At 38.1% G+C, this 23,518-nt stretch overlaps 1 protein-coding gene across 1 annotated transcript in view; it reads left to right on the top strand.

Moving 5' to 3' along the window:
* The window catches only part of RXFP1 (relaxin family peptide receptor 1), an 81,316-nt gene that overhangs the window by 32,627 nt on the left and 25,171 nt on the right, over positions 1 to 23,518 (top strand). Inside the window, exons 3-6 of the mRNA XM_037058290.1 lie at positions 9,076 to 9,174; positions 12,452 to 12,557; positions 17,339 to 17,410; positions 20,974 to 21,045. Coding sequence (XP_036914185.1) covers positions 9,076 to 9,174; positions 12,452 to 12,557; positions 17,339 to 17,410; positions 20,974 to 21,045 — 349 coding nt within the window. The remainder of the gene's footprint in view (positions 1 to 9,075; positions 9,175 to 12,451; positions 12,558 to 17,338; positions 17,411 to 20,973; positions 21,046 to 23,518) is intronic.

The following is a 23,518-nucleotide window of genomic DNA, read 5'->3' on the forward strand; positions in this document are numbered from 1 at the left end:
ATGTACAGTAAAATGATAGCAAACTCACAATTATTAACAATCACATCTAAAACAAAAACAAAAACAAACTAAGCAAACAACTAGAACAGGAGCAGAAGCACAGAAATGGAGATCACACGGAGGGTTAGCAACAAGGGAGTGGGAGGGGGAGAGAGGGGGAAAAGGTACAGAGAATAAGTAGCATAGACGGTAGGTAGAAAATAGACAGGGGGAGGGTAAGAATAATATGGGAAATATGGAAGCTAGAGAACTTATAAGTGTGACACATGGACATGAACTAAAGATGGGGAATGTAGGAGAGGGTATACAGTGTAGAGGGGAGTGAAGGGGGAAAATGGGACAACTGTGATAGCATAATCAATAAACTATATTAAAACATAATAAATTTAAAAAATAAAAAACATAGCCTCAAAAAGCTGTCCTTTATTCTCTTAAAGTATTTAAATATTGACACTAGTAATATTCATTAAAATGGAGAAATAAGTCAAAGGACATAGTGGTAATAGTAATAAAATTTAAGAAAATTTTTAATGTGAAACACCATCAAATAAATTAAATTGACTCCCTATATATTGAACTATAATATAAAGTAATTATACTGTAAAAGAACTGTTACTTTTGCATTATAACAGGCATCTTAAATAAGTACTTTTAATACTAAGTTTCTAGTTTCCTTAGAAAACCCATAATTTCATTATAACAAAACACTCTACTGAATATAAAAAATTGTCATTTCAAAAAGCATAAGACATCAAATCAATGACCATTTTTCATGAATACAATGTAAGCAAAAACAATAGATTTAAAGTTTTCAGCTAAATTCACAGAAATTCCTTTCTTTCTAAAATACATGGCTAACACACACACACAATATACATATATATATGTAGATACATATGTGTCAAAATTGATTGTACCATTTTTATAATAACTGATCATTACTGATAACTTCAATGTGGAAGTGTACAATTTTCCTCTAAATTACACCATTGGATATATGAGTAATTCCCATAACTTTCATGTTTTTGTCATGTGTCACTAATCGATTTTTTTATCTCTACTCAGAACTGTCACAGATGCAGAGTAGAGGCCAAAAACCATCTCAGAGTCATTAGAGCAGTGTTTGGTGAGACAAGGACAAATCAAAAAAAGAGGGACCTTTTACTTTTTCAGCTACTTCGGGGAACACATCTGAGTAAACACCAAAGGAACCTGATTAGAAAAAGGTGAGGACTCTCATTCAGGAATCATTTATGTCCATTTTAAACTGAGTGCTACCTTAGGACTAAAAATAAATTATTAATGTAACATCAAGTTTTCAGATGCTGTGGAATGTATTCTCTATACCTGAATTTTTATTCAAAAGGAGGTCTTTGCATTTCCAGATTAAAATTTGCTAGCATTCCTTCTTCTACATTATAAACGACGGCTGCGCAAAGAGGGCTCCCTGTTGCAGTTAGAACGCGCCAACCTCATCCCCTGCTGGTGGCAGGTTATGCTACTTACTCCACCGTAAAGGTGTGAGCTCTGGCGCTTGGCTCAGTTGGCTCTGCACTTCAGCAGCCTTGTCTACAGGAAAGGGGTGGAGGCCTCCTCGGTCACTCTGTTTCCACGTTAGTATTTCTGTAATCCATAGGGGAAGTGGAAACTTCTCCTAATTCATTTTGGGTGGTATGGTAGGTTATATTTGACAAATATTAATGTCCACCCAGGACCTCAGAACGTGACCTTGAATGAAAACAGGGTCTTGTAGCAATAATGAGGTAAGGAGTTTCTGGTTTTAACCAAATTCAGCCCAGGGAAAAGGAAGGGGAAAAAACCATCCTCCCCCTCTCTGGTCTGCATCTTTCGTTCAACTTAGAATAGCAAAGCACACTTTCTTTTTATCTTTCCAAATCCATTATCAATGCCCAAATGTAGGCCTTTGATAATCACATACTAAGAATTTGACTTCTTTGTTATCTGCAAACGTCTGTGTCATCCATTCCCCAAAGTAAGTAAGCGGAAAACTTTAGCTGCCTGCTGCAGGGAACAGGACAGAGAGTGCAAGGAATTGAAGGAAAGAAAAACTTTAATATCCCAAAATCCTTTCCTGTCCCTGGCGTCACACTTACTAAACTTTCAAGATTAGATAAACAGGCCCTGGCTGGTGTGGCTCAGTGGATTGAGCACAGGACTGTGAACCAGAGTATCGCAGTTCAATTCCCAGTCAGGGCACATGTCTGGGTTGCAGGCCAGTTCCCAGCGGGGGATGCATGAGAGGCAACCATACATTGATATTTCTCTCCCTCTCTCCTTCCCTTCCCCTCTAAAATAAATAAATAAAATCTTTAGGAAAAAAAGATTAGATAAACAGTATTTATATTTATAAGAGTGATAGTGATATATATATAATGGAATTACAAGAATGTTTGAAGTGTATTCAAAGAAGCTTTTAGTTTTTGATTGGGCCTGCATTTAAAATTCTAAAATACTAAATATTCCTTCATGTCCTAAATTCAGCTTTTTACACAGCGTGAGAATGATGGCAATGCCAGGCAGTCTGATGTAGAATTCAGCTGTTATCATTAGAAAAGCCCATGAAATTTAGTGGTTTGTCTTTTTCAAGATTAAAAAACACAGGAGGAAACACAGCATTGGCCATAAATATGTGTGTTAATACACAGCCATGTGTTATATGTTGAAAAATGGTTGGTTTTCTATTTATTATTCTCAAAATAGCATTGGAAATACCTAAGTGACTGAACCCTTGACTTTTCTATAAACATAAGCCATGTTCTGACCTCAGATATGTTTACCTGCTTATGCTACAATGCTTAAACAGTGCTTGAGTTAACTCCATAAGGATATTCTATCTCAGGGCACTTGCCTCAATTTTCTTGAAAAGCACTCAGGATAATGTCGTACCCCTATATTTCTTCAGAGAGTTGTCTCCAAAGTTGCTAAAAGCCCCAAAAGAGACAAATAATCTCAGACCTGAAAACTGCTGTTGTCATTCCAATTCAAGAATATTTCACACAACTGGTTTGATGAATTGCTCTGTCAGGTCAAGCTGCATCTGGAGGTTTATTCTAATGGCCCAGGGCACCTCGCCTCTGAGAATCATTACTTTCTGAAGAAAAGATGTTCTGCTCTGCCCCAAGAATAGGTGCTGATAATAAATATCTTAGAATCAGGAATGCTCTGCTTTGCATAAACCTGAACTTTGAAGATTAACCGCCTGTTTGTGCCTACATTCCTAAGCATATATGTATCTGAGTACTTTGTAACCAATAGGATTTATGTCATTGTTTAGGTAAAGGAGACCATTTAGTACCCAGTATCATCCCACCTTCCTTTGTTCTGGTGTCGAGACACAGTCCCTCAACTTTTGATTATCAAAATCTATGCCAAGAGAATGTGGGAGTGGCTTCTGCACAGCTATAGGAGCCCGTAGGAAGCTTGCTCCGAGGACAAGGAGCAGCAAGATTCCCTGGGGGCTAATGGAAGGTGCTGAGTCCTGAGCCTCATCCTCAGAACCACTGATCACTATAGTAGGTAGGAGTGGAGTCCAGAAATCTGCATTTTAACAAACACTGCAAGTGAATATCACACCTGTTAAAGTTATGAAATGAGCCCTGGCTGGTGTGGCTCAGTGGACTGAGCACTGGACTGTGAACCAAGGTGGCACTGGTCTGATTCACAGTCAGGGCACATGCCTGGATTGCAGACCAGGTCTCCAGAAGGGGGTGTGAGAAAGGCACCTCTTTCCTTCCCTTCCCCTCTCTCTAAAAATAAATACATAAAAATCTTTAAAAGAAAAAAGTTATGAAATGCTTCACTTCCCAATGCAAACAATTTTATCACCCAGTTCAGAACACCTAGAAAGCTGATTAATTAGTCTAGAGCAATGGTTTTCGAACTTCAAGAGGCATCGCATCAGCTGGAGGGCTTGCGGAAAGACGGGTTGCCAAGTCCCATTTTCAGAACTCCTGATTCAGTGCCTCTAGTGGGGAGCCCAAGAGATTGTTTTTCTTTGAAGTTCACAGGAAATGCTGATGCTTCTGGGCCTGGATCTACACTTGGAAACTCGCTGATCTAGACATACTCTGTCTTGTGCAAATGCAAAGCAAACACTTTCCAAACTGTATGGAATCTTATTAAAGGTGCTGAACAAAATCAAAGACATTTCTATACTGCCTGAGTCCTCCTTTCATCATTCTAGCATGTATTATTAATTCCAAGTGAGGAGATAAAATGCAGTATTTCTGAAATATATTTCACTGTAAATCTCTCTTCTTAAGAAGAATTCTGGGGAACTCTCTGAGAAAAGCCTAATACAGCACCATGACAAATTAGTGCATTCAGCAAACTCGGACTTTCCCACCATGTCTGTCCAGACCTCACCCCTTGAAACCTGCCTTCCCTCTCATGAAAATGCTAGAGGGATCTGAGAACACAGAAGAGGGACAGGCATTGTCCAGAATTCAGATTGGTGGGCCTAGCCCCCCTTTTTAAAAAGTTAAATTAAATTATAACTAACACTTGGTGTAAATAATATTTTTGTATTTTATACCCTTTATACACTGCAGCTAGTAATAGCCACATTTTAACTATATTAGAAGCACCTTAGTAGTCACTGAGGTCTATAAAAACTACATAGGTTAAGAAAGTTTTATCCAACCATACTCTCATAAGGAAATAAAATACATGTATAAATAAGCATAGTGTAAAACAATTACAATCAGTGTAATAAGAGAGCTATAAGCAAAGTGCCCTTAAATTAGGGGCCGCTTCCATTAATCTTGAATGGTTTGGACTGCCCGATTGTTAACAGTTAACAACTCTGCTAGAGGAAAGAAATATGCTCCAGTCGGTCGACAGGATTTTCCGTTACTAATGCTAGCTGTCCTCCACTGCAGTGTGAGAAGTCTGACGGGATGAATCTCACAACTCAGTTCTTCCAAAACTTGTACTGAGACTCACTTAGGGCACTTACGGAAAATAGATGCTCAGAGCCCCGTATTTACCAAAGAAGTCAAAATCTCCGATAGAGGAACCTGGAAACCTGTGATTTTGATATGTACCTTAGACTCCCAAATTTTACTATAGTGGAATAGAGACTGGGTTTTCTCTGAGTATCTCTGAGGACAGTCCATCATTCATCTATTCATTCACCCATTCAGTACGTAAATATCTCTTGACTTTATGTATCATGGAAGAGCATATTTTTTGATTTATGTCATTAATTTTTATTCACAGCAATATTACATTCATTTTAGCTAAAAAGATCTAGTTTACTAAATGTATTTTAACAACACTGTTCATACAGTACACCAATATATAATGAAAAACAAATCCCCTAACAATACGCTCTTAGTACAACACTCTTTATACTGATGTATGTTGTCTCAAAAAAAAATCAGGAATCAAATTTCAGTAGAATAATTACTAAAGTGTGAAAAACCATTCTGCTTGTTGTCCAATGTTCTTAAAATAGAAAGGATATGGGATTTAAAATATAGACACACACATATATATACCGACAGCTGTTTTTTTAAAATGCTAATTTCCCAACTTTGTCATTTTGGTTACACGTCCTGTGTTCTATATTTCTGGCTTCTTGTGGGAGAAAGAAAAGGCTTTGGGAAGGCAGAGAGGAAGGTAAAAACTCATTACTAAAAACTTGTTTGAGATGTTGCTGTCCACACATAATACATGCTGTGACAAGGGGAAACAGGAGCCGGTTTGTCCTGTCTTTTTCTGCCTTCTAGAAGTCCCCACTTCCCTTCTGACATCCCCTCTGTTTTCTTTCCGTCTTTCTTTTCAACTGTGTGGGGGTGGGATGAGGTGCAATGAGGTACACAAAGAACAAAGTAGGAGGATTAAGAAAGAGAGAGAAGAAAAGCAGCTCCAATAAATACCTCATTTGGATTTGTTGAGCTAATTATGTTTCAGTGAACACCATGCATAGCAAAGCCCTTAATATAGAAGATGGGCAGGAGAGTTGATGGCGGGAGACAAAGGGTTAGGAAAGAGCACAACGCCCATTCTTTTAAGCATTATGGTATCTGTTAATGGTTTTAAAAACGCAGCAAATTGAAACAGTTTATTAGTACATTTCAGTTAAATACAGAGCCTGCTTTAAAAAAAAAACCAGAGTGAGAAAACATCCCGAGTGGTGTGGCTCAGTTGGCTGAGGGCTGTCCAGCAAACCGGAAGGTCAAGGGTTGGATTCCCGGTCAGGGCACACGCCTGGGTTGCAAGACCCATCTACCAGTGCTTCTCTTCTTCTCTCTCTTCCTCCTTTCCCCTCTCTCTAAAATCATAAGCATACCCTTAGGTGAGGATTAAATAAATAAATAAATAAATAGCCAGAGGGGGAGAAAAAATCAACATCTCACGCCAGTCGCCCAGCCTCCTCGTCTCATGAATTTCACAGTGGCAGAGAAACACCACCCAGAGAAAGAGCCCTGTATTCTGCAATGCTGTCACCTCACTTAATTTCCACCTGCTTTCTGAGGTCTAGGTAGATGTGTCAGGAGCATGACCGCGAACGCGTGTGTGCCCCTCCTCCTCCCACAAAGGGCCGCAGGCACCAGCGCCTGCAAGGTGAAGGCCTTCATATACCTGCAGGCCCACTTTTCACCCTTACTCTGTAGACACACACAAAAATCATTTATAATCAATGCCTCAGCCTACCTGAACATAGCCAGAGCCAAATGATTTCTCTTACGTATTTTATTTATAACATTTATCAATATATATGAAGCTATAACATTAATACAAGAATTAATTGATTTTTAATTAGTTTTTAGTAGTGCCTTAGGATTTTAAATAAAAATAATAATAAATTTAAATTCCAGTTAATAAGTACTTGTTGGTTATTTACAAATTTTGTATAAACCATATAATTCTAATGTAAAAGCCTCAATAATGGAAATGCAACAGACAACAGAAAAATAGAAAACAAACAGTAATAATTAAATATTTAAACCTGACATCACATAAGAGTTGGACTTCTACAAATAGAATATAAACTGATTAATTTTCTTTGGCCTAGAAAAATATGAAAATAATATAATTGTTTTAATTGTTTAGTTACTTTTAATAATTCTGTGTCTCGGCGAATCACTTACACTTTTTAGAATCAGTTTTTTCATCTGTAAACACAGATGACAACATTGACCAAACAGAGTAATTATGAGGATAAAATAAAGCACCCAGTACAGTATAGCAGGTACTTGCTAAATATTGGTTCTCTCAGTGCTAAGCACTAATATTCAATGTCTCTGTTAAAATGGAAAAATTAAAATCTCACAAATTTTTTTATACCTAAAAATATGAACCAAGTCTTTAGAAGTAAAAACTTGCCCAAAACCCAACAAACTCAACTGAACCACAGCCAAGGAAACAGATAGATGATTCTGGTGCTCAGTAGAACAGAACATTTTGTAAGGCTCTTCACTCCAGAACACATATGGCGAAGCAGAAACAAGCTGAAAAGTGTCACCGACATTCCTGTGGTGAGAACACAGCACTAAACTGCACTGAAACTCATAGGTTCAGGGAAAACGCACCACTCTGTTCTCATTCATGAGATTCCACTCGAGCTCCCCACATTAACTAAATGCCCAATCACATTTAAACCTTATTTTAATCAAACAATTCAGCCAGTCTCTGTACCTATCAGGGTTTAATGTAAAAAACAGGACCCATATTAGGTATGTCAAACAGAAATTAGATAATTACGAAATTTTCAAAAAGGCCAAAAGAGTGAGAGTCAGCGAGGCCTCCATTTGCGCCATTAAATCCAAGAGCACGCCACCGTAACTGCAGTCCAGAATCTGGGACAGCCGCTGGTCCTGCTGCCCCACCCCCAACGAAGCTGCCTCCTGACACCCACAGGGCTGGCAACACCCAAAATACCCTGCCACACTGCACCTGCCTCTTAACAGAAGTCTCTGGTTTAGACAGCTGCAGGAAAATGACTTTTCTCTCTTCGACCAACCAAAATTTGTGTGAGTGCACCCTAGATCCTGGCTGTGAAGGAGCTGTGAAATGTCAGCCTTCCAGTCTCTGCTCTGCAGGAACACACCAGGGAAGGGGCTGTTGAATGGGGGCTGAGGGAGTCAATCCGTAGCAACCACTACGGGGCTGTTGCAGCTGTATAATACAATGACCATATTTCTCATAATCTGTTAATTTTGGTGACTCAGCACCCCATGCATTTGCCTCTCAACAACTCATTGCTTTCTTTCTTTTTTAATTTAACGATCTTGACCATCTATCCATGTTACTTCATCTCCAGCATCAGTTTTAATAGTGAAGATGAGAGCCCTGGCTGGTGTTGCTCAGTTGGTTGGAGGGTCTCCCATAACCAAAAGTTTCAATTCTCATGGCACATACGTAGGCTGCAATTCCATCCCTAGCCCAGGCACATAGAGGAGGCATCCACTACATGCTTCTCTCCCTCATTGATGATTCGCTCTCTTCCTTCCTCTCTCCCTTCCTCTTTCTCTAAAAAGCAATGGAAAAAGTCCTCAGGTAAGGATGAAATATATATTTAAAGATAGGGGAATCATAATAAATATGCCAAGAACAGTGTGTTAGGTTTCAGTCATCTAAAGTACTGTTTCTTAGAGTATGGTCCAAACACTGCTTGCTTAAGTATCACCAAGAGTGCCTGTTAAAAATGGAGACTAGGAGTCCTACCTCAGACATACAAAATCAGGATCTGTAGAAGTGAGGCCAGAAATTCACATTTGAAACAAGCTCCCAGATAATGTTTATCTCACTAAATTTGAGATTCACTCATTTATTTTTGCCCCCCTTTGCCCACCCCCACCCAGCCCCTGGCCCCCTTCTCTCTGGCCATCACCCCCCTGTCGTCTCTGTCCATGGCTTATGCATGTACGTTCTTTGGCTGATCCCTTCACCCTCTTTCATCCAGTCCTCACCTTCCCCTACCCCCCACTACGACAGCTGTCAGACAACAGAATCTCTCATTTATTTTAAAGTGAGAACCTATTTTTCCCGAGACACCAGAATATTTCTGGTTTCTTGAACTTCTCTACTCTCTGGTTTTTATTTTAGGAGACGACAGTGGATGGCCCTTGCTATTTGGGAAACGCTATGTCATTTACAACAGAACAGCTTTTCCGTATCTCTTTGAGTTAGAAACACCAAAATGCCGTAAGTAATCAGAGCGGTTGAGTCTCATTTTCTGTGAGTTCATAAGAAGACACCATGTCTTAAAAGTTGAATCCGACATAAAAAAAGTTGTAGTTTTCCTGTTGCAAACTCCATTAGACATGCAGTCTTAATTTGAGAATCTTATTTGAAAATATCTCAGGGATCATAAGTGTAAAAGTAATCAATCATGCTAAGTATTGTTGTAAACAAAATCCCTGTCAGTCAAGTTGCCATTTTATATGTCCCCTTTTTACAATCCCTATAAACTCTGATGTAAAGGAAACTGCGAAAATAGAAGGGCGTAAAAGTTGTTTGGATTTTAATGCTTGTAAGCGAAACATCTCCTGAGGTCGAAACTGTACTTTAGAGCTGCAATAAAAAGACATTAATTATAACCTGCTATGTTTAGTGGTATAGCAAGAACTTGCAAAAACACTGGAGGAATAAGGGAGGTATAACTTTGAGGATTAATTCAGTAATATTTTAGATCACGGAGATCTTTTAAATAAATTTAGTGTATTCTAATAAATTGTGCAAATTGGTGCCTTGGAATTATACAATAATTTTGATCCTAGCTTTTCAAGCCTTAGTTAAAAAGCAAGGGTGGAGGTGGGGGAATCCTTTAGTCTACATTGTTTCCTTTATGTTCTACCACCACTGAAAAAACATCAGTAGCTGCATCTAAAGCCTAGTTCTGAATTTTGTGGTCAGTAGGTCAAAGAGAGGGGTGGCCAGCGAACTATGTAACTTTCAGAGTCTGGTTTGTAAAGTGGAAACAAACAAATGGGAGGAAAGCAGGTCATTAAGCAAGAGAAATAAATTTTTGCCCAATCCTGAACTCTGAGAGAACTTCGTCACAAGAATAGCTGGACAACAGGAATGGAGCTACACAATAAATGATGTATCAAAAATACAGAGGCAATTTGTATCAGTAGTTAATAAAGAACAAATCTATAATTTTTAACTAGTTTTTAAAAAGACAATTCAAGGAAAGGTGGTAATAATTAAATGTGTTTTTGAAACTCAAAAGCAATATAAAATGGTATAGAAAGTGTAGTGTAAAATTTGGGAGTGATTCTTGAATTAAGGTTCCTATTGTGCCACCTTATCTGAATCCAATTATTATAAGGATTTATTGGAAATTAAACTGAGGATGGCCATAGTCATTTTTTGCTTGAATGAAGGGATGTGAGGGCATCACATTTATAAAGTCACCTCTCAAGATCGGTGTCATGGAAAATACATTTACCAATAACTAATATATTAATAAAGTTTAAATTGGAGGAATTGGAAAATACAGAGATTTGAAAAGAATTCTGTACTCAACCATAATTCATTAACTACCAGCTGGTGCATTACTCATCCTTTTTTATCTTAACACAGTTAAAATTTTCTGTACAAACCATTTTTATCATGTTTTCAATTAGCATGTTAGTGTAATCTAAAAGTATACACTATGCTTATATTATTATAAAAATAATATATTGTTATTACAAACCTTTTAAAAATACACGATAACATATTTTTAAGTTGACAGAATTTGTTTAGTCATTCTTTTGTTGTTGGGTATTTAGGTGGTTTTTTGCCCCTGTCATAGGTAACCCTCTAATCAGCATGTATGGATTACCTTAACTCACCGTGTATAAATAGGAAAACACACTGGAATTAACCCTAGTCTCACTGCCCTTCTTACTCACTCTCAGGACCTCCATCTTCCTGCCAAACCCTGGCCGTTCCTTCCATACAACATAAACACACTCACATTAGAATGGCTTTTGCATAGAGAGACAGAATCAGTTTTCAGAGGCTCATAACCAAAAGGGAGACTTACCGCTATAAAACTGTTTAGAAGTTCTTGGCGCAGACTCTGTTTACAAAAAAAATCCAAAACCTGAGTTACTATCTTGATCTCTCGTGATCTTGTAAAGATGTCTAAAGAGTTCTTTGGAAGAAGAGGAAGAACACCTGCCGCCCGTATGTGAGCAAAGGAGAGCCATTACTGTTCCAGAGGATGTAGGCAGTTGTGCCCATGAGCAGTCATCCACAGACATCTCTTTGTCACAGGCATCTCGGCTTTGCCAGGAAGACACATTTCTATGCTCTGGAAGCATTACTGTAAAAGTCAACATTGGAATCCTGCAAGCAGGAAAAGTCCCGTAAAAAGATTGGTTTGCCCTATGATCTTTTTAAATGTTGTTAGCTTTTATCATTTTTAAAATAGGTAATTATATAAAAAACATTGTATTTCTGGAGTCTTTGGGGAAGTTGGATGACTTAGCTATCCGTGGTCCTATCCTACTATGGCCACAATTAGAAGAAGGAAGCTGTTCCACTGGGACACCTGGACACAGCCTGCACCTGCTTTGCCTGTTCTCTGCGGATACCTGGGTGTGTCATCTCTGCTGTGCAGTTCAGGGCTTCAAAGTAAATGTGGAGGGGGGGCACTCCTACCTGCCCTCAGTAATCGTTTATTCCTCATCCAGGTAGGACTCAGACTACACTTATTATGCCTAATACTAATTCCATTTTGCTGTTTAGCTGTATGAACACATCATTGCAAGTCTCTCATAGACTATAGAAATAATGGATCACATCTTTAAGACTATCACCTAGCATCTAGCATCTGGCCCCACATAATAGTCAAAGGCAATACATCCCATTCTCCCACTTTCCACACCCATTAATAAGAATAGACAAGCTTTATGTAAAAAAAAAGAGTTCACTCCAATAAATTAAGTTTTAGACATCTTACATTGTTACGAAAGCCGAAAGATCGCTTTAAAATCCTTTGGAAAAACTACTGAATTTTTCAGAAAAAAAAATCTACTAGCACTATGGCCCAATGTTTAGCTCTCCCCTTTTATGATAGTTAAAAATGATTTAGCTCTCCATGAAAGGTTTCATTATGCTATCAGTAAATGCTTTATTTTTAAGTAGCAGCTTCAATATGGACATTAAAGCCCCTCACGTCCCCTCACACACAGCTTCTCCCCCAAGGTGAGTAAAAGCAAATGACTTCACTCATTTGCAATAGCTGGATAATTGCAGTCTGCTGTTTAAACCTGTATGTTTTCATAGCTTAATGTTTAGCACCATTTTAACGGTAAATTAAAAGCAAACTTTAGGGCCTTAATTTAAAGCCCTGCCCAAGTAGCTTAGATAAGGCAGGATATACTTTTGTCCTGAATAATTTTCACAGCTTTTTATTTCTTTCTTTTCATTTCCCTCCTCTTCCTGGTCCCTCACTGTCCTCATGCCCTACTACCTCTCCATTTAGTGGTCGGTTCTGTGCCCGTGCAATGTGTTTGCCAAGGTTTAGAGCTTGACTGTGATGCGACCAAATTACGAGCCGTTCCATCAGTGTCTTCAAATGTGACTTCAATGTAAGTAGAAAAGAATGGCTTCGTCTTGACAGCCAGAACAACACGTGTAAAACATAATGAAGGCTTTGTCATTATTAATAATGCATTTTATTCAGAGATTATGTCACAGTTCCATGGTTGATTATGATATTTCTTTTGCATTTATTAAATGCTTCCCCTGTACTAAAGTATTCCATATATTCTTATTTAGTCCCTCATAACAATACTATTAAGTAATATCATCATATTTCATCTAAACAAAAGATACCATCAATTGTATGAGCTACTAAGTTAAAAAGCTGACAATTAAACTATTATATAAAGCTTTTCTTGAGCTTTATTGAGTTTTTACTTGACACATATTGAAAGAGATCTTTTAGACTTTATTGAAAATAATTTTAATACACTCTTATGTATAAATAAAAATAAAACCAAGTGAAATAAATTGGATAAGCTATTCCCATAATTTCACATTTAAAATCTAACTATTTTTCTGCATTACATTTGACTTGAAGATGTTGATATTGTTTTCTTGTCTAAGTAACTCAAACTTATATATGTAAAAAAAAAATCCTCATAGTTAGTGGTTGGTTGATCCAGTACTAATTTGAATTCAACAAACTTCAGCAACATAAATACATACACTGGACTGAAACTTTCAAAGGAAATCAGTGAAAAATAGATATTTTACTCTAATATTTTTCCTCAGGCCCTTTGTTTTCATCCTGATACTTTAGTAACTTTTGGCTCTAACTTTTGGGTATATGAGGACAAAATAGAAGTAATTCTTAGATATATAAATGTTGGCAAGCCCTGCCTTTTCACATAACCCAGAAATTCATATGCTTGGTGTATATCTCATTGGGGAGTAGCTGTGGGGAGAGTGGTGCCTTCTGATCCATAGAATCTGGGGAGTTTCAGGCACTGACAGTCACCTGGAAAGTTTACTCAAGTTGATACTGAGCAGAGAGCATCAAACAGCATAAGCCACAGAGTTTTGCCAAAGAAGGCAACATTCCCACCTAAACTAAGAATAATTCTATCCTAGCTTCCATTTGACAAAGTTTTTTTTATAGTAATTAGACATACTTGAAAAAATAATAATAATCTCTCCAAAAAAAAATCTGAGGTCCTACGGAAAGTTGCCATTCAGGGGTGTCCAAACTTTTGGCATCTCTGGGCCACACTGGGAGAAGAAAAGCTGTCTTGGGCCACACATTAAATACGCTATGACACATAATCACAAAAAAAATCTCATAATATTTTAAGTAAATTTATGATTTTGTATTGGGCCACACTCACAGCCATCCTGGGCTACATGCAGCCCACAGGCCACAGGTTGGACACCCTTGAAAATTCTGGCTGGAACTGCTGGGTATAAAAATGTATGATTTTATTCTATTGTCAAAGAAAGAAATTATTACCCATACTCCTTATTTAAAATTACTAGAAAACCCAAACCAAAGAACAACTTGATGTCACCAATCTCATTTTTTATTTTTCAGTGAATAAAATTTGATTTTATTCTTAATCCCTTTGACTAACCTTTGTAAAGAGAAACAGAAGAGAGCTGGGGAATGGGGGAGGGTAAGCCAATGACTAACTAGAATGTGCATATCTCACATAAAGGCATTTGATTCAATTAAACAAAACACTCTTCTGGCTCCATACATACATGTACATATATGCACATACCTATATCCAGTTATACACACACACATAAAGAGATATGTGCAGACATGTTAGCCACCAGTTTTCAAACTTTGGTATAAGGAAAGAAACGGGGTCATGAATGATAGGCCACAGAAAGATGGGGAGAAGGAAGGGTCCAAGATGACTACCAGGTTGCTATTCTGAGTAATAGAATGCTCCAAGAAGGGGGAGACTGGTGACGGTACATGGGGAAGATTAGGACTCCAAACTTAGATGTTTCTTTCAATGAATCAGCTCAATGTGAGCTGAACAGGTCACTCAGTGGAAACTCCCAACAGGAATTTAGAGATGAGAAAGATGCCCAGGAGTTTATGTCTGTGCCACTTTATTTTGTGTTTTAAAAGAGTAGTATTTTCTTGCACTTTGGGTTGGGCAGCTTGATTCAAGTAGTCCATTTCTACTTTTCTCTGCAGAAGTGATTCAGCATCACATCTTAGCCCAGTGTTTGTTCAATTCCACAGAGAAAGGGGGCTCGAGGCTTTAGAGCAAATACATTAGAAGAGTAAATATCAAATTTTGTTACTGGGCTCATTCCATATTTTGAGTTTGACCTATTATAAGGAAATGTCAGAAGTGGACTGAATTGTATAAAAGTAGCATTAAAGAAGCTGATAATCCAAATAATACTCATTGAAGTTGGAATTTTTTGAAGATGTTTCACATAAATGCTAATGAACAACAGATGAATGCTAATGAAAAGAGACAACAGATGAATATGGTTATTTACACATTGTTCCACTTGCTAAACATTAACTTTCTGTGAAAGTTGACTTTAAGGTTCTGGGATGTAATTATTAAAACTACATAACCCAATAATAAGAGCCTTCTTTATAAAAACTAGAGCTAACTTTGACAATAATAATAAAACCAGCGGTTACTCTCAGTCCCTCACACACTTCACTTTGTGTGACTCTTCTCAAACTTGGAATACTAAACTTTAAAATACAAGAATCTATTGTATTAAAAAGTATTTTGTTGGTTCTATTACGTGTGAATAATAACACCTACCTGCTTCCATTTCATGGGGCACTGTGAATATAGAGAGAGAAAGATTTGTGAAAATACTTGGCATCATTTAGAGAAACAGCCTATCAATCACAGGCACAATTAATACAACCTCAAGTTTCTGAGAAACTTGAATTTTCAAGGGTGTCCAACCTGTGGCCTGTGGGCTGCATGTAGCCCAGGATGGCTGTGAATGTGGCCCAATACAAAATCATAAATTTACTTAAAACATTATGAGACTTTTTTGTGATTATGTGTCATAGCGTATTTAATGTGTGGCCCAAGACAGCTTTTCTTCTCCCAGTGTGGCTCAGAGATGCCAAAAGTTTGAGAAACATTACTGAAGAGATCTTAAATGGTCCTTCCTCCCCTCTAGAGTGACTGTCCCACTCAGGTGCAATCAGCCTCCTCCTCTCAGGGTTTCTCGCGGGATCTCGCCGTGTCTCTTTTAGGTGTACTGTACATTCTTCCTGTAATATTGAGATTGGGGTCCTAACCTGTTCTACCACCAGCTAAGAGTGATTTGATCAACTTTTAATATTTATTCATTTAAAAAATTATTGAGTGACTGGTATGATTAATCTGGAACAGTGTTTAACATTTTTCTTAAATATTGTCCCCCTCAAAGCCTTTTAAAGCATTTTTTTCTATATGTTCCCTCTGTGAAATTTTAATGCTACATATATACTATATTTCTGTTTGTGTATACCTGTTTTTTATCCACCAAAAAAAGTAAAACTTCTTTTTCATTCCCTAAAAATCAATTTGTACTTTCTTTGAACATTAATACCCATGCGGAGAATGTATGGTCTTCTAGAATCTAGAGCAGTGTTTCTCCGATTAGATTCCAAAACTGCTTTCTAGGGAGTCTGAAAAATGGTTTTTCTTTAAGAAGTACTCATTACCAAGTTTAAGCAACACTGGTCCAAAACAACCTCACAACGTTGTTAGAGCCTATTGTATTGCATTGTCTTTTTTTTTAACTCATTTTTAAAGATTTTGGTTTTATTTATATTTAGAGAGAGAGGAAGGGAAGGAGAGAAACATCAATGCCTCTCATGTGCCCCCAAGTGGGAACTTGGGCTGCAAGCCAGGCATGTGCCCTGACCGAGAATTGAACCAGCGACACTTTGGTTCGCAGCCCACACTCAATCCACTGAGCTACACCAGTCAGGGCTGTATTGCACTGTCTTAAGTCCTTCATGTCCACCTTGTGTTCCAAGTGTCTGTCCCACAGTGGTCAACCTCCAGACAGTTTATCAATGAGCATCTGTCCCATCATCTTATATACGGTTACTAATAGTAATAGCATTATAGAATGAGAGGTAATCTAGTCCAAATCCATTCTTTTACAATTAAAGGAAGAGGTAGCCATGGAAAAAATGTGTATGATTTATGCAAGGGATCCCAGCTGCAAAAATTTCAGGGTTTTTTGCTTGTTTTATTTTGTTACTACTACATTACACTGTTTTAAAAAAAAATGAAAGGTTTAGTACTGTTTAGTACAAATACAATTAAGTGGACCTGGTCTGTTGTCAAGATGCTTTTCAAATTGTGATATAAAACAAAATCTTTCTATATAATTTATTACATTAAAATGTATTATTCATTGAATAAAGATGGTTCAATTCTTTGTCCCAATTGACAGTTTCCTTTATAACTAATTTAAAAAATAAGTAAAGATAGTGAAAATTGGGCAATAAAATGTTAAAGAAGTTATGTTCTTAAATGTGTTTTAAACACAAACACTATTTTTATTGTCACTGAAAAAACTGAGATGCTTTCTAATATTTGTTAAATATATGTAGAAAAGAACATAACTAAAGATTGTTTTCTGTTTTATTAGTTTTAAGTTTTTTGTCAGAATTACAGTGCTGTAAACTAATTTAAAAGAACACCTTTAATGAATACAAAATCAACAGTTAGACCTAGTTTAAATACTCTGCATACAAACATAACATCATGAACAAAATGTTTCCTGAAAGCCGCTGTTAAAGTAAATAAAGTTTATAGTTTCCCCTATTGTAGTTTAAAAATAAAGAAAAAAGCTTCAAGTAAGAATTCAAAATTTACCATTATTTCAGGTCACTTCAGAAGAACTTAATAAGAAAACTTCCTCCTAATGGCTTCAAGAAGTACCATGATCTTCAGAAACTGTAAGAAAAAATTTAATTCCTGGCATTAAAATTAACTAACATGTTTTGGTGTATGTATTTCTTCCCACTTATGTGGACACCAACTCTGTACCACTGCTTAAATCTCATTCCTCTTTGGGGACTTACTTAGCTGTTAGATGTAGACTACCAGGTAACTTTTTTAAAAAGTAGTTCTAGAAGCCATTCTAGAAAAATCTTGGATACCTATCCCCCAAAAAACTAGAAAGTGTGTGCCATAAGTCCTTCTGCCATACTCTGCCAAAACAAAGATCATCAGAAGGTTGTTCTCTCAGCATTATTTCACAATCAAGCACCTTAGTACACATCTTACAGAAAGACATGAAGAACTTCTATCAGATCTGCAGTCAAGATTAGATAGGAAAGAGATTTCTCCCGTTGATTTGCAAACTCGGTCTAGACTGGAGATAGCAACTCCTCATGGTTTGAAACCAATGAGCATGTTGCTCAGGGACTTCATTCCACCTTCCCATCTGCCTTGCAGATTGAGTTTCATTTGGCCTCAGGTGGTATCAGACATGCTACTTTCTCTTTAGTGTAGGTGGACTTTTGGGTGATGTATGTACTCTTCAAAATCCATAATGGCCCAGGTGATGTTTACCTGCAATCGAGGTCAATACGTAACTCAATCATATTGTCACATGCTTGAACCATTTGGGTTTAAATATTTGGTGCCTAAATCATACTCTCTAGAAATCATCTCAGAATTTCTAGTTTCATTTTCATACCTCTATTGCTTGTGGTTTGGGTTTTACACTAGGGAAACCTGGTACATAAAGATATATCTGTACATTTTTCTTTAAAATAACATAGAAATAAAGCAGAATCAGAAAGAAAATTAATCCATTTCGATGAAATGTTCTTAAAACCTAGGCAATCTGCAAAAAGTATTCGTATTTGAAAAAGAAAATTTCAATAAAAATGACATTCTAGAATTTTACTCTGGACATTTATAAACCAACAGGAAAGAGCTTTTCAAAATCATGCCTGATAGAAAAATTTCAAGATGATACTTCCTTACTCTGTCTTCTGATTTCTGTCATGTGGACAATTTTTCTGATCTGTAGCACCACCTTATGTTCACATGTTTAAAAGAAGTTAGAATTTCAAATTTACATATCAAAACTCAAGTTTATATAATATGGTAGTTTGGGATTTTTAAACAGTGAACATTAATTTATGAACAATTTGTTCCAATTAAGATCAAAATAGCCTAATTTTAAAAAATTGGTTATTAGATGTATAACTTGGCTGAACCTCCAGGAAATACAGTCTATTGCCTGCTCATTACAATACTTAGAGGCAAATAAACAAACACATATTAAAGTCTTTCTACGTATTAGTGAGAAAGCTATATTACCTACTATGTGCTTGGGAGACAATACCTTCTGTGAAATTGCTGAATGCATAATAAATTTAGTAATAACATTTTACAATCAAAGGTAGGTTTTCTTGCATGTTGGAGAAATAGGGAATCTCTTTTAGTCAAAATTTCTAATTAATTGAGAGTGCGTTCATACTGGTTTCTCCTTTATTGTTTCTAAAATTTATAAAATAAATATATACAAGGGGGGACCCAATAAAACAGAACTTATTTATTAAAACTTTGTGTATTTATTCTTACATGTTTAAACTTCAATCACCTTCAAAGTACTCTCCATTTGATGCAATACGCCTATCTAGATGTTGCTTCCACTGCTCAAAACAGTTTTTGAACTTGTCAATTTTGATCCCTTTTAGTGCTTCTGCCATTTTTTGTTTCGCCTCTTCCACATCGGTAAAACATTTCCTTTTAGTGTCATTTTTCATCCAGGGAAACAAACAAACAAAAAACCCGTCACTGGGGTGAATAGGGAGAATGGGGGAAAACTGCTGAACACTCAGCACGCCATGGCCAGGTTTGCTCCTAAATCACTCATCATGAAATGGGCACATGCTCTAAAATAGTCTTCAAAAACAATTTACTGAAGCCAAATGCAGCCTCTCACAACAATGCCAGCTGGTACACTGACACAGATGGATTTCTAGAACTCTCACGTACTGGGCAAAGCCTGCATTACAAGGGGCTTGCCCTCCAGAGAATAATTCTGGTTTTTCTGGGGGAGGGGGTCCCCTCTCCTGTATAAACTCAGAATACCCTAAAGGATCATTGTGACCAGCACGCAGAGCAAGAAATCAGACTTGGAGCCCTTTCCTGGTCACCCCCCCATCACCTGGGGCTGTAGACGTGCAAAGCTTCACTGGGTGATTGCTTTTGGTGCAGTGCAGCCAGTGAATATGGTGCAATTGCTTGTGCACTGGTACCTATTTCCTTTGCCCTCCAACTGCCTCAGGACCAAACCTCCAGTGTGACTTTGGTTACATATGTAAGCCGGTGTTCTTGTCCTGATAGTCCTACCTAATTTCTATTCTTCTAGACCTGATTCTTTTTATTTTCGTTCTTTCTTTGACATGTAGATGCCTCATAAGTTCCTGCAACAATCTGGGGGGACAAGACTTTGGGTATCAAATTAACAAAATTGAAAATTACTTTCTTGGAATTTTTGTGATTAACATGAAATATGTTTGGGGGCCTCAACAGTGTCACATACTCGTGCTTCTGCCAGCACTATGTCAAATACCAACACGTTTGAAGGATTCTAGCAGAAAAATGCTAAAAAAAGAAAAGAAAGGAAGTGTGACTTCTGGGCCTGTGTTATTAGTGAGTGCCTAACTGTGCATTAAAGTTTTATTCACAGGATATTCTAATATTAAAGGTTAGCTATTACTTGTTTATTTTTTTAATGTTTTATTCATTTATCTTTAGAAGGGAAGGGAAGGAGAGAGGAAGAGAAACATCAATGTATGGTTGCTTCTGGTGCATCCCCTGCTGGGAACTGGCCCCTGCTGGGAACTGGCCTGCAACCCAGGCATGTGCCCTGATGGGGAATCGAACCACGATCTTTTGGTTCACAGGCCCATGCTCAATCAATCCACTGAGCTATACCAGCCAGGTCTTGTTTATTTTTATAACTAGCATTTCTAAATAAAAACAAGGCTAATCACTCATGCATTTTTTTAATTTTCTTTTTTAAGATTTTATTTATTTATCTTTAGAAGGGAAGGGAAGGAGAGAGGGAGAGAAATATCAATGTATGGTTGCCTCTTGTGCATTCCCTGCTGGGAACTGGCCTGCAACCCAGGCATGTGCCCTGACTGGGAATCAAACCACGATCCTTTGATTCCCAGGCCCGCACTTAATCCAGTGAGTTATACGAGCCAGGACTCACTCATGCATTTCATAACAAAACAAAGTTACATGATATCCAACTTCACAAAATCACTTCATTATGTCTACCAATTTTAATTTTAAAATATTTTAATTGTGGCAAAATACATGTGACCTTTATGTACCATCTGAACCATTGTTAAGTGAACCTTCAGAGGCAATAAGTATGTTCACATCATCATGTTACCATCCCTCCATCCAGCCACAGAACTCTCTCCATCTTGCAAAACTGAAAGTCTATTTCATTATGTTTTCCTTTTAATAATCATTTTCACAGATGCCTGCAAAACAATAAGATTAGATCCGTATCCACCTATTCTTTCAGAGGACTGCACAATCTTACTAAACTGTAAGTACCAGTCAGTTTCTCCCTTCCACAGTGGTCCTTCAGCCTGACCCCTCCTGCTCCATGCCAGCTCTCCTGCCCGCAGGAGTGCCCAGGGGGAGCTCGGAGAGCTGAAGGGGTCAGGGTGCAGCAGCGTGGCTAAGAGCATGGGATTCTGAGTCACACGGGTTTTCAAGGCCCGATTTCATTGCCACTTAAGTGTGTGAACTTGAGCAATTTATTTTTCTTTCTAAGCATCGGTTCTCTCTACTGTAAAATACAAATTATGACAGTGCTCACCTCAGGCTTGTTGCAAGAAATAAACAAAAATATTTGTTGGAAGAGTGAGGCACACCATGCCTGGAACACAGTAAAAACTGTTTGTGCATCATACATCAGTCATGGTGACAGCAATAGTGATTGAATGAGCTTAATCTAACTAAGAAAGTCTGATGATAATTAAAATTTATGAAGGTGAAACCCCAAAGACTTCACCAATTATCCTTTTTCCACTAATCCTACCTGTATGAATATATTTTTTTAAACCATGGTAGTTAAAAGAGTAAACCTTTTTTAAAAACTGTAGGAAATATACCAACATAACGTGTACCACCTTAACCATTTTAACTGGCACCGTTCCGTGGCGTTAAGTACATTCAGGTTGTTCTGCAGCCATCACCACCATCCACTCATCCATCAATAGACATTTGGTTGTTGCCACTTTGGGTCTATTGTGAATAATGCTGCTGCCGTGAACATGGGTACACGAATATCTGTTTGAGTCCTTGCTTTCCATCCTTTTGGATACACACCCAGAAGTGGGACTTCCACACTGTTTTCCGTAGCATCTGCATCGTTGACATTCCCGCCAGCAAAGCACAAGGGTTTCGATTCCTCCAACATGTTGTTGTTTTGGTTTTGGGGGGCGGGGGATTGTTGGTGTTTGGGTTGGTTTTTTTAATAACCGCTAACCTAATGGGTATGAACTGGTATCTCATGGTTAAGAGCAAAGCTTTTAAAAATAGGCTTTCTCAAAGTTCCATTTCGTTGAGTTTTACCCAGCAGCTGAACCTAACATCCTCCCATGGATAAACAACTCCCTGCATTTCCGTTTCTGACCCCTTGCTTCCCATCCAGACTCAAGAAGCTCTTTCCAGTCAGATTCTAGCTTGAGTTAGGAGAGTTTGGGACTGAAGGCCGCTCATCATTTTACAAGCAAAGTTAGAGAAGTCACTGGAGACTCAAAGCATTAACTGTAATCACATTAGCCATGTTCTCTTCCCTTCCATCCCATCCCTGCTCTTTTGTGTCTTAACAAATTAGCCAAAGTCAATATTGGACTCATTCTCATCAGGCTCATCACTATCTTTCTCTCCAACCCCACTATGACTGTCCCAGACTTAACTAAACAGCATCTTCTTGGTTTAATGTTCCATGAATGTGGAGATACAGAGCTGGAGAATAAATTGATTTACTCTCCATTTCTTTCCCTGGTTGATTTTCATAGAACCTGGAATATTGTTTGGTACTAAAGATGTCACAGACCTCTAGTTTTCTCATAGATAATTGTTAGATACCTGCTCTTCATTCATCCATAAATATTCGTCAGTCCTTATGGTGTGCAAGTTCTTCAGCTAGACACCATGGCGGGGAGGCATAGAAATGTGAGTCAGACAAGCTTCCTTCCAGCAGCTCACACATCTGCGTTCAAGTACAGCGTTGTGCTCACTGGGGAGAGGCAAACCTCTCGCTCTGCAGAAGCTTAGTCTTAGGTGGACAAATAATACCAACATCCACCCAATAACAGAGAATGATAGAAGTCATTACTTAATGAAGTCCTAAACCTGTGTCGTTCAGACCAATACTGCTACTAGGATTCTGTGAGCGGAGTAACCATTTTGGGTCCAGAGCAGTGGAGAATGGCTCTAAAGAGGACTGGGCTAAATGGATGAACAGCAAGTGCATGGGCAGATCAAATGGCTTTACCTGGGGGATCTCCACTGGCCATTAAGGGAGCCCCCTGAGGCCTTCCCAGGAGGTATAGAAGCTGTTCTTTACCTCCTCTTGTGCCCACCTGAGGCCCCAGGTTTGCAAGAGAGGGAAGGAAGTGGTTCTTTTTTATTATTTTTTAAATTTTATTTATTTTTTTAAATTGTGGTTCAAGTACAGTTTTCTGTCTTTTACTCCCATCCCAGCCCACCCACTCAGCCCTCCCCCTCCCTCCCATTTCCACCCCCCTCCCTCAGTTTTTGTCCATGTGTCTTTTATACTCGTTCCTGTAAACCTTTCCCTTTCCCCCCTGAAATTCCCTCCCCACCACTACGGCCATACCACCCTGAACGCGCCCAATCTCGGCTGATCTCAGAAGCTAAGCAGGGTCCAGCCTGGTTAGTACTTGGATGGAAGTGGTTCTAATATGGGGCATTATCCCTTACTGCCCCTAAGGAAAATCAAACTTGGTGAGGGGAAGGGAGATTCCTGACAGGAAAACCTTTTA

Source organism: Sturnira hondurensis, unplaced genomic scaffold, assembly GCF_014824575.4.
Source record: "Sturnira hondurensis isolate 20B ecotype Veracruz unplaced genomic scaffold, ASM1482457v3 Scaffold0010128, whole genome shotgun sequence".
Lineage (NCBI taxonomy): Eukaryota > Metazoa > Chordata > Mammalia > Chiroptera > Phyllostomidae > Sturnira > Sturnira hondurensis.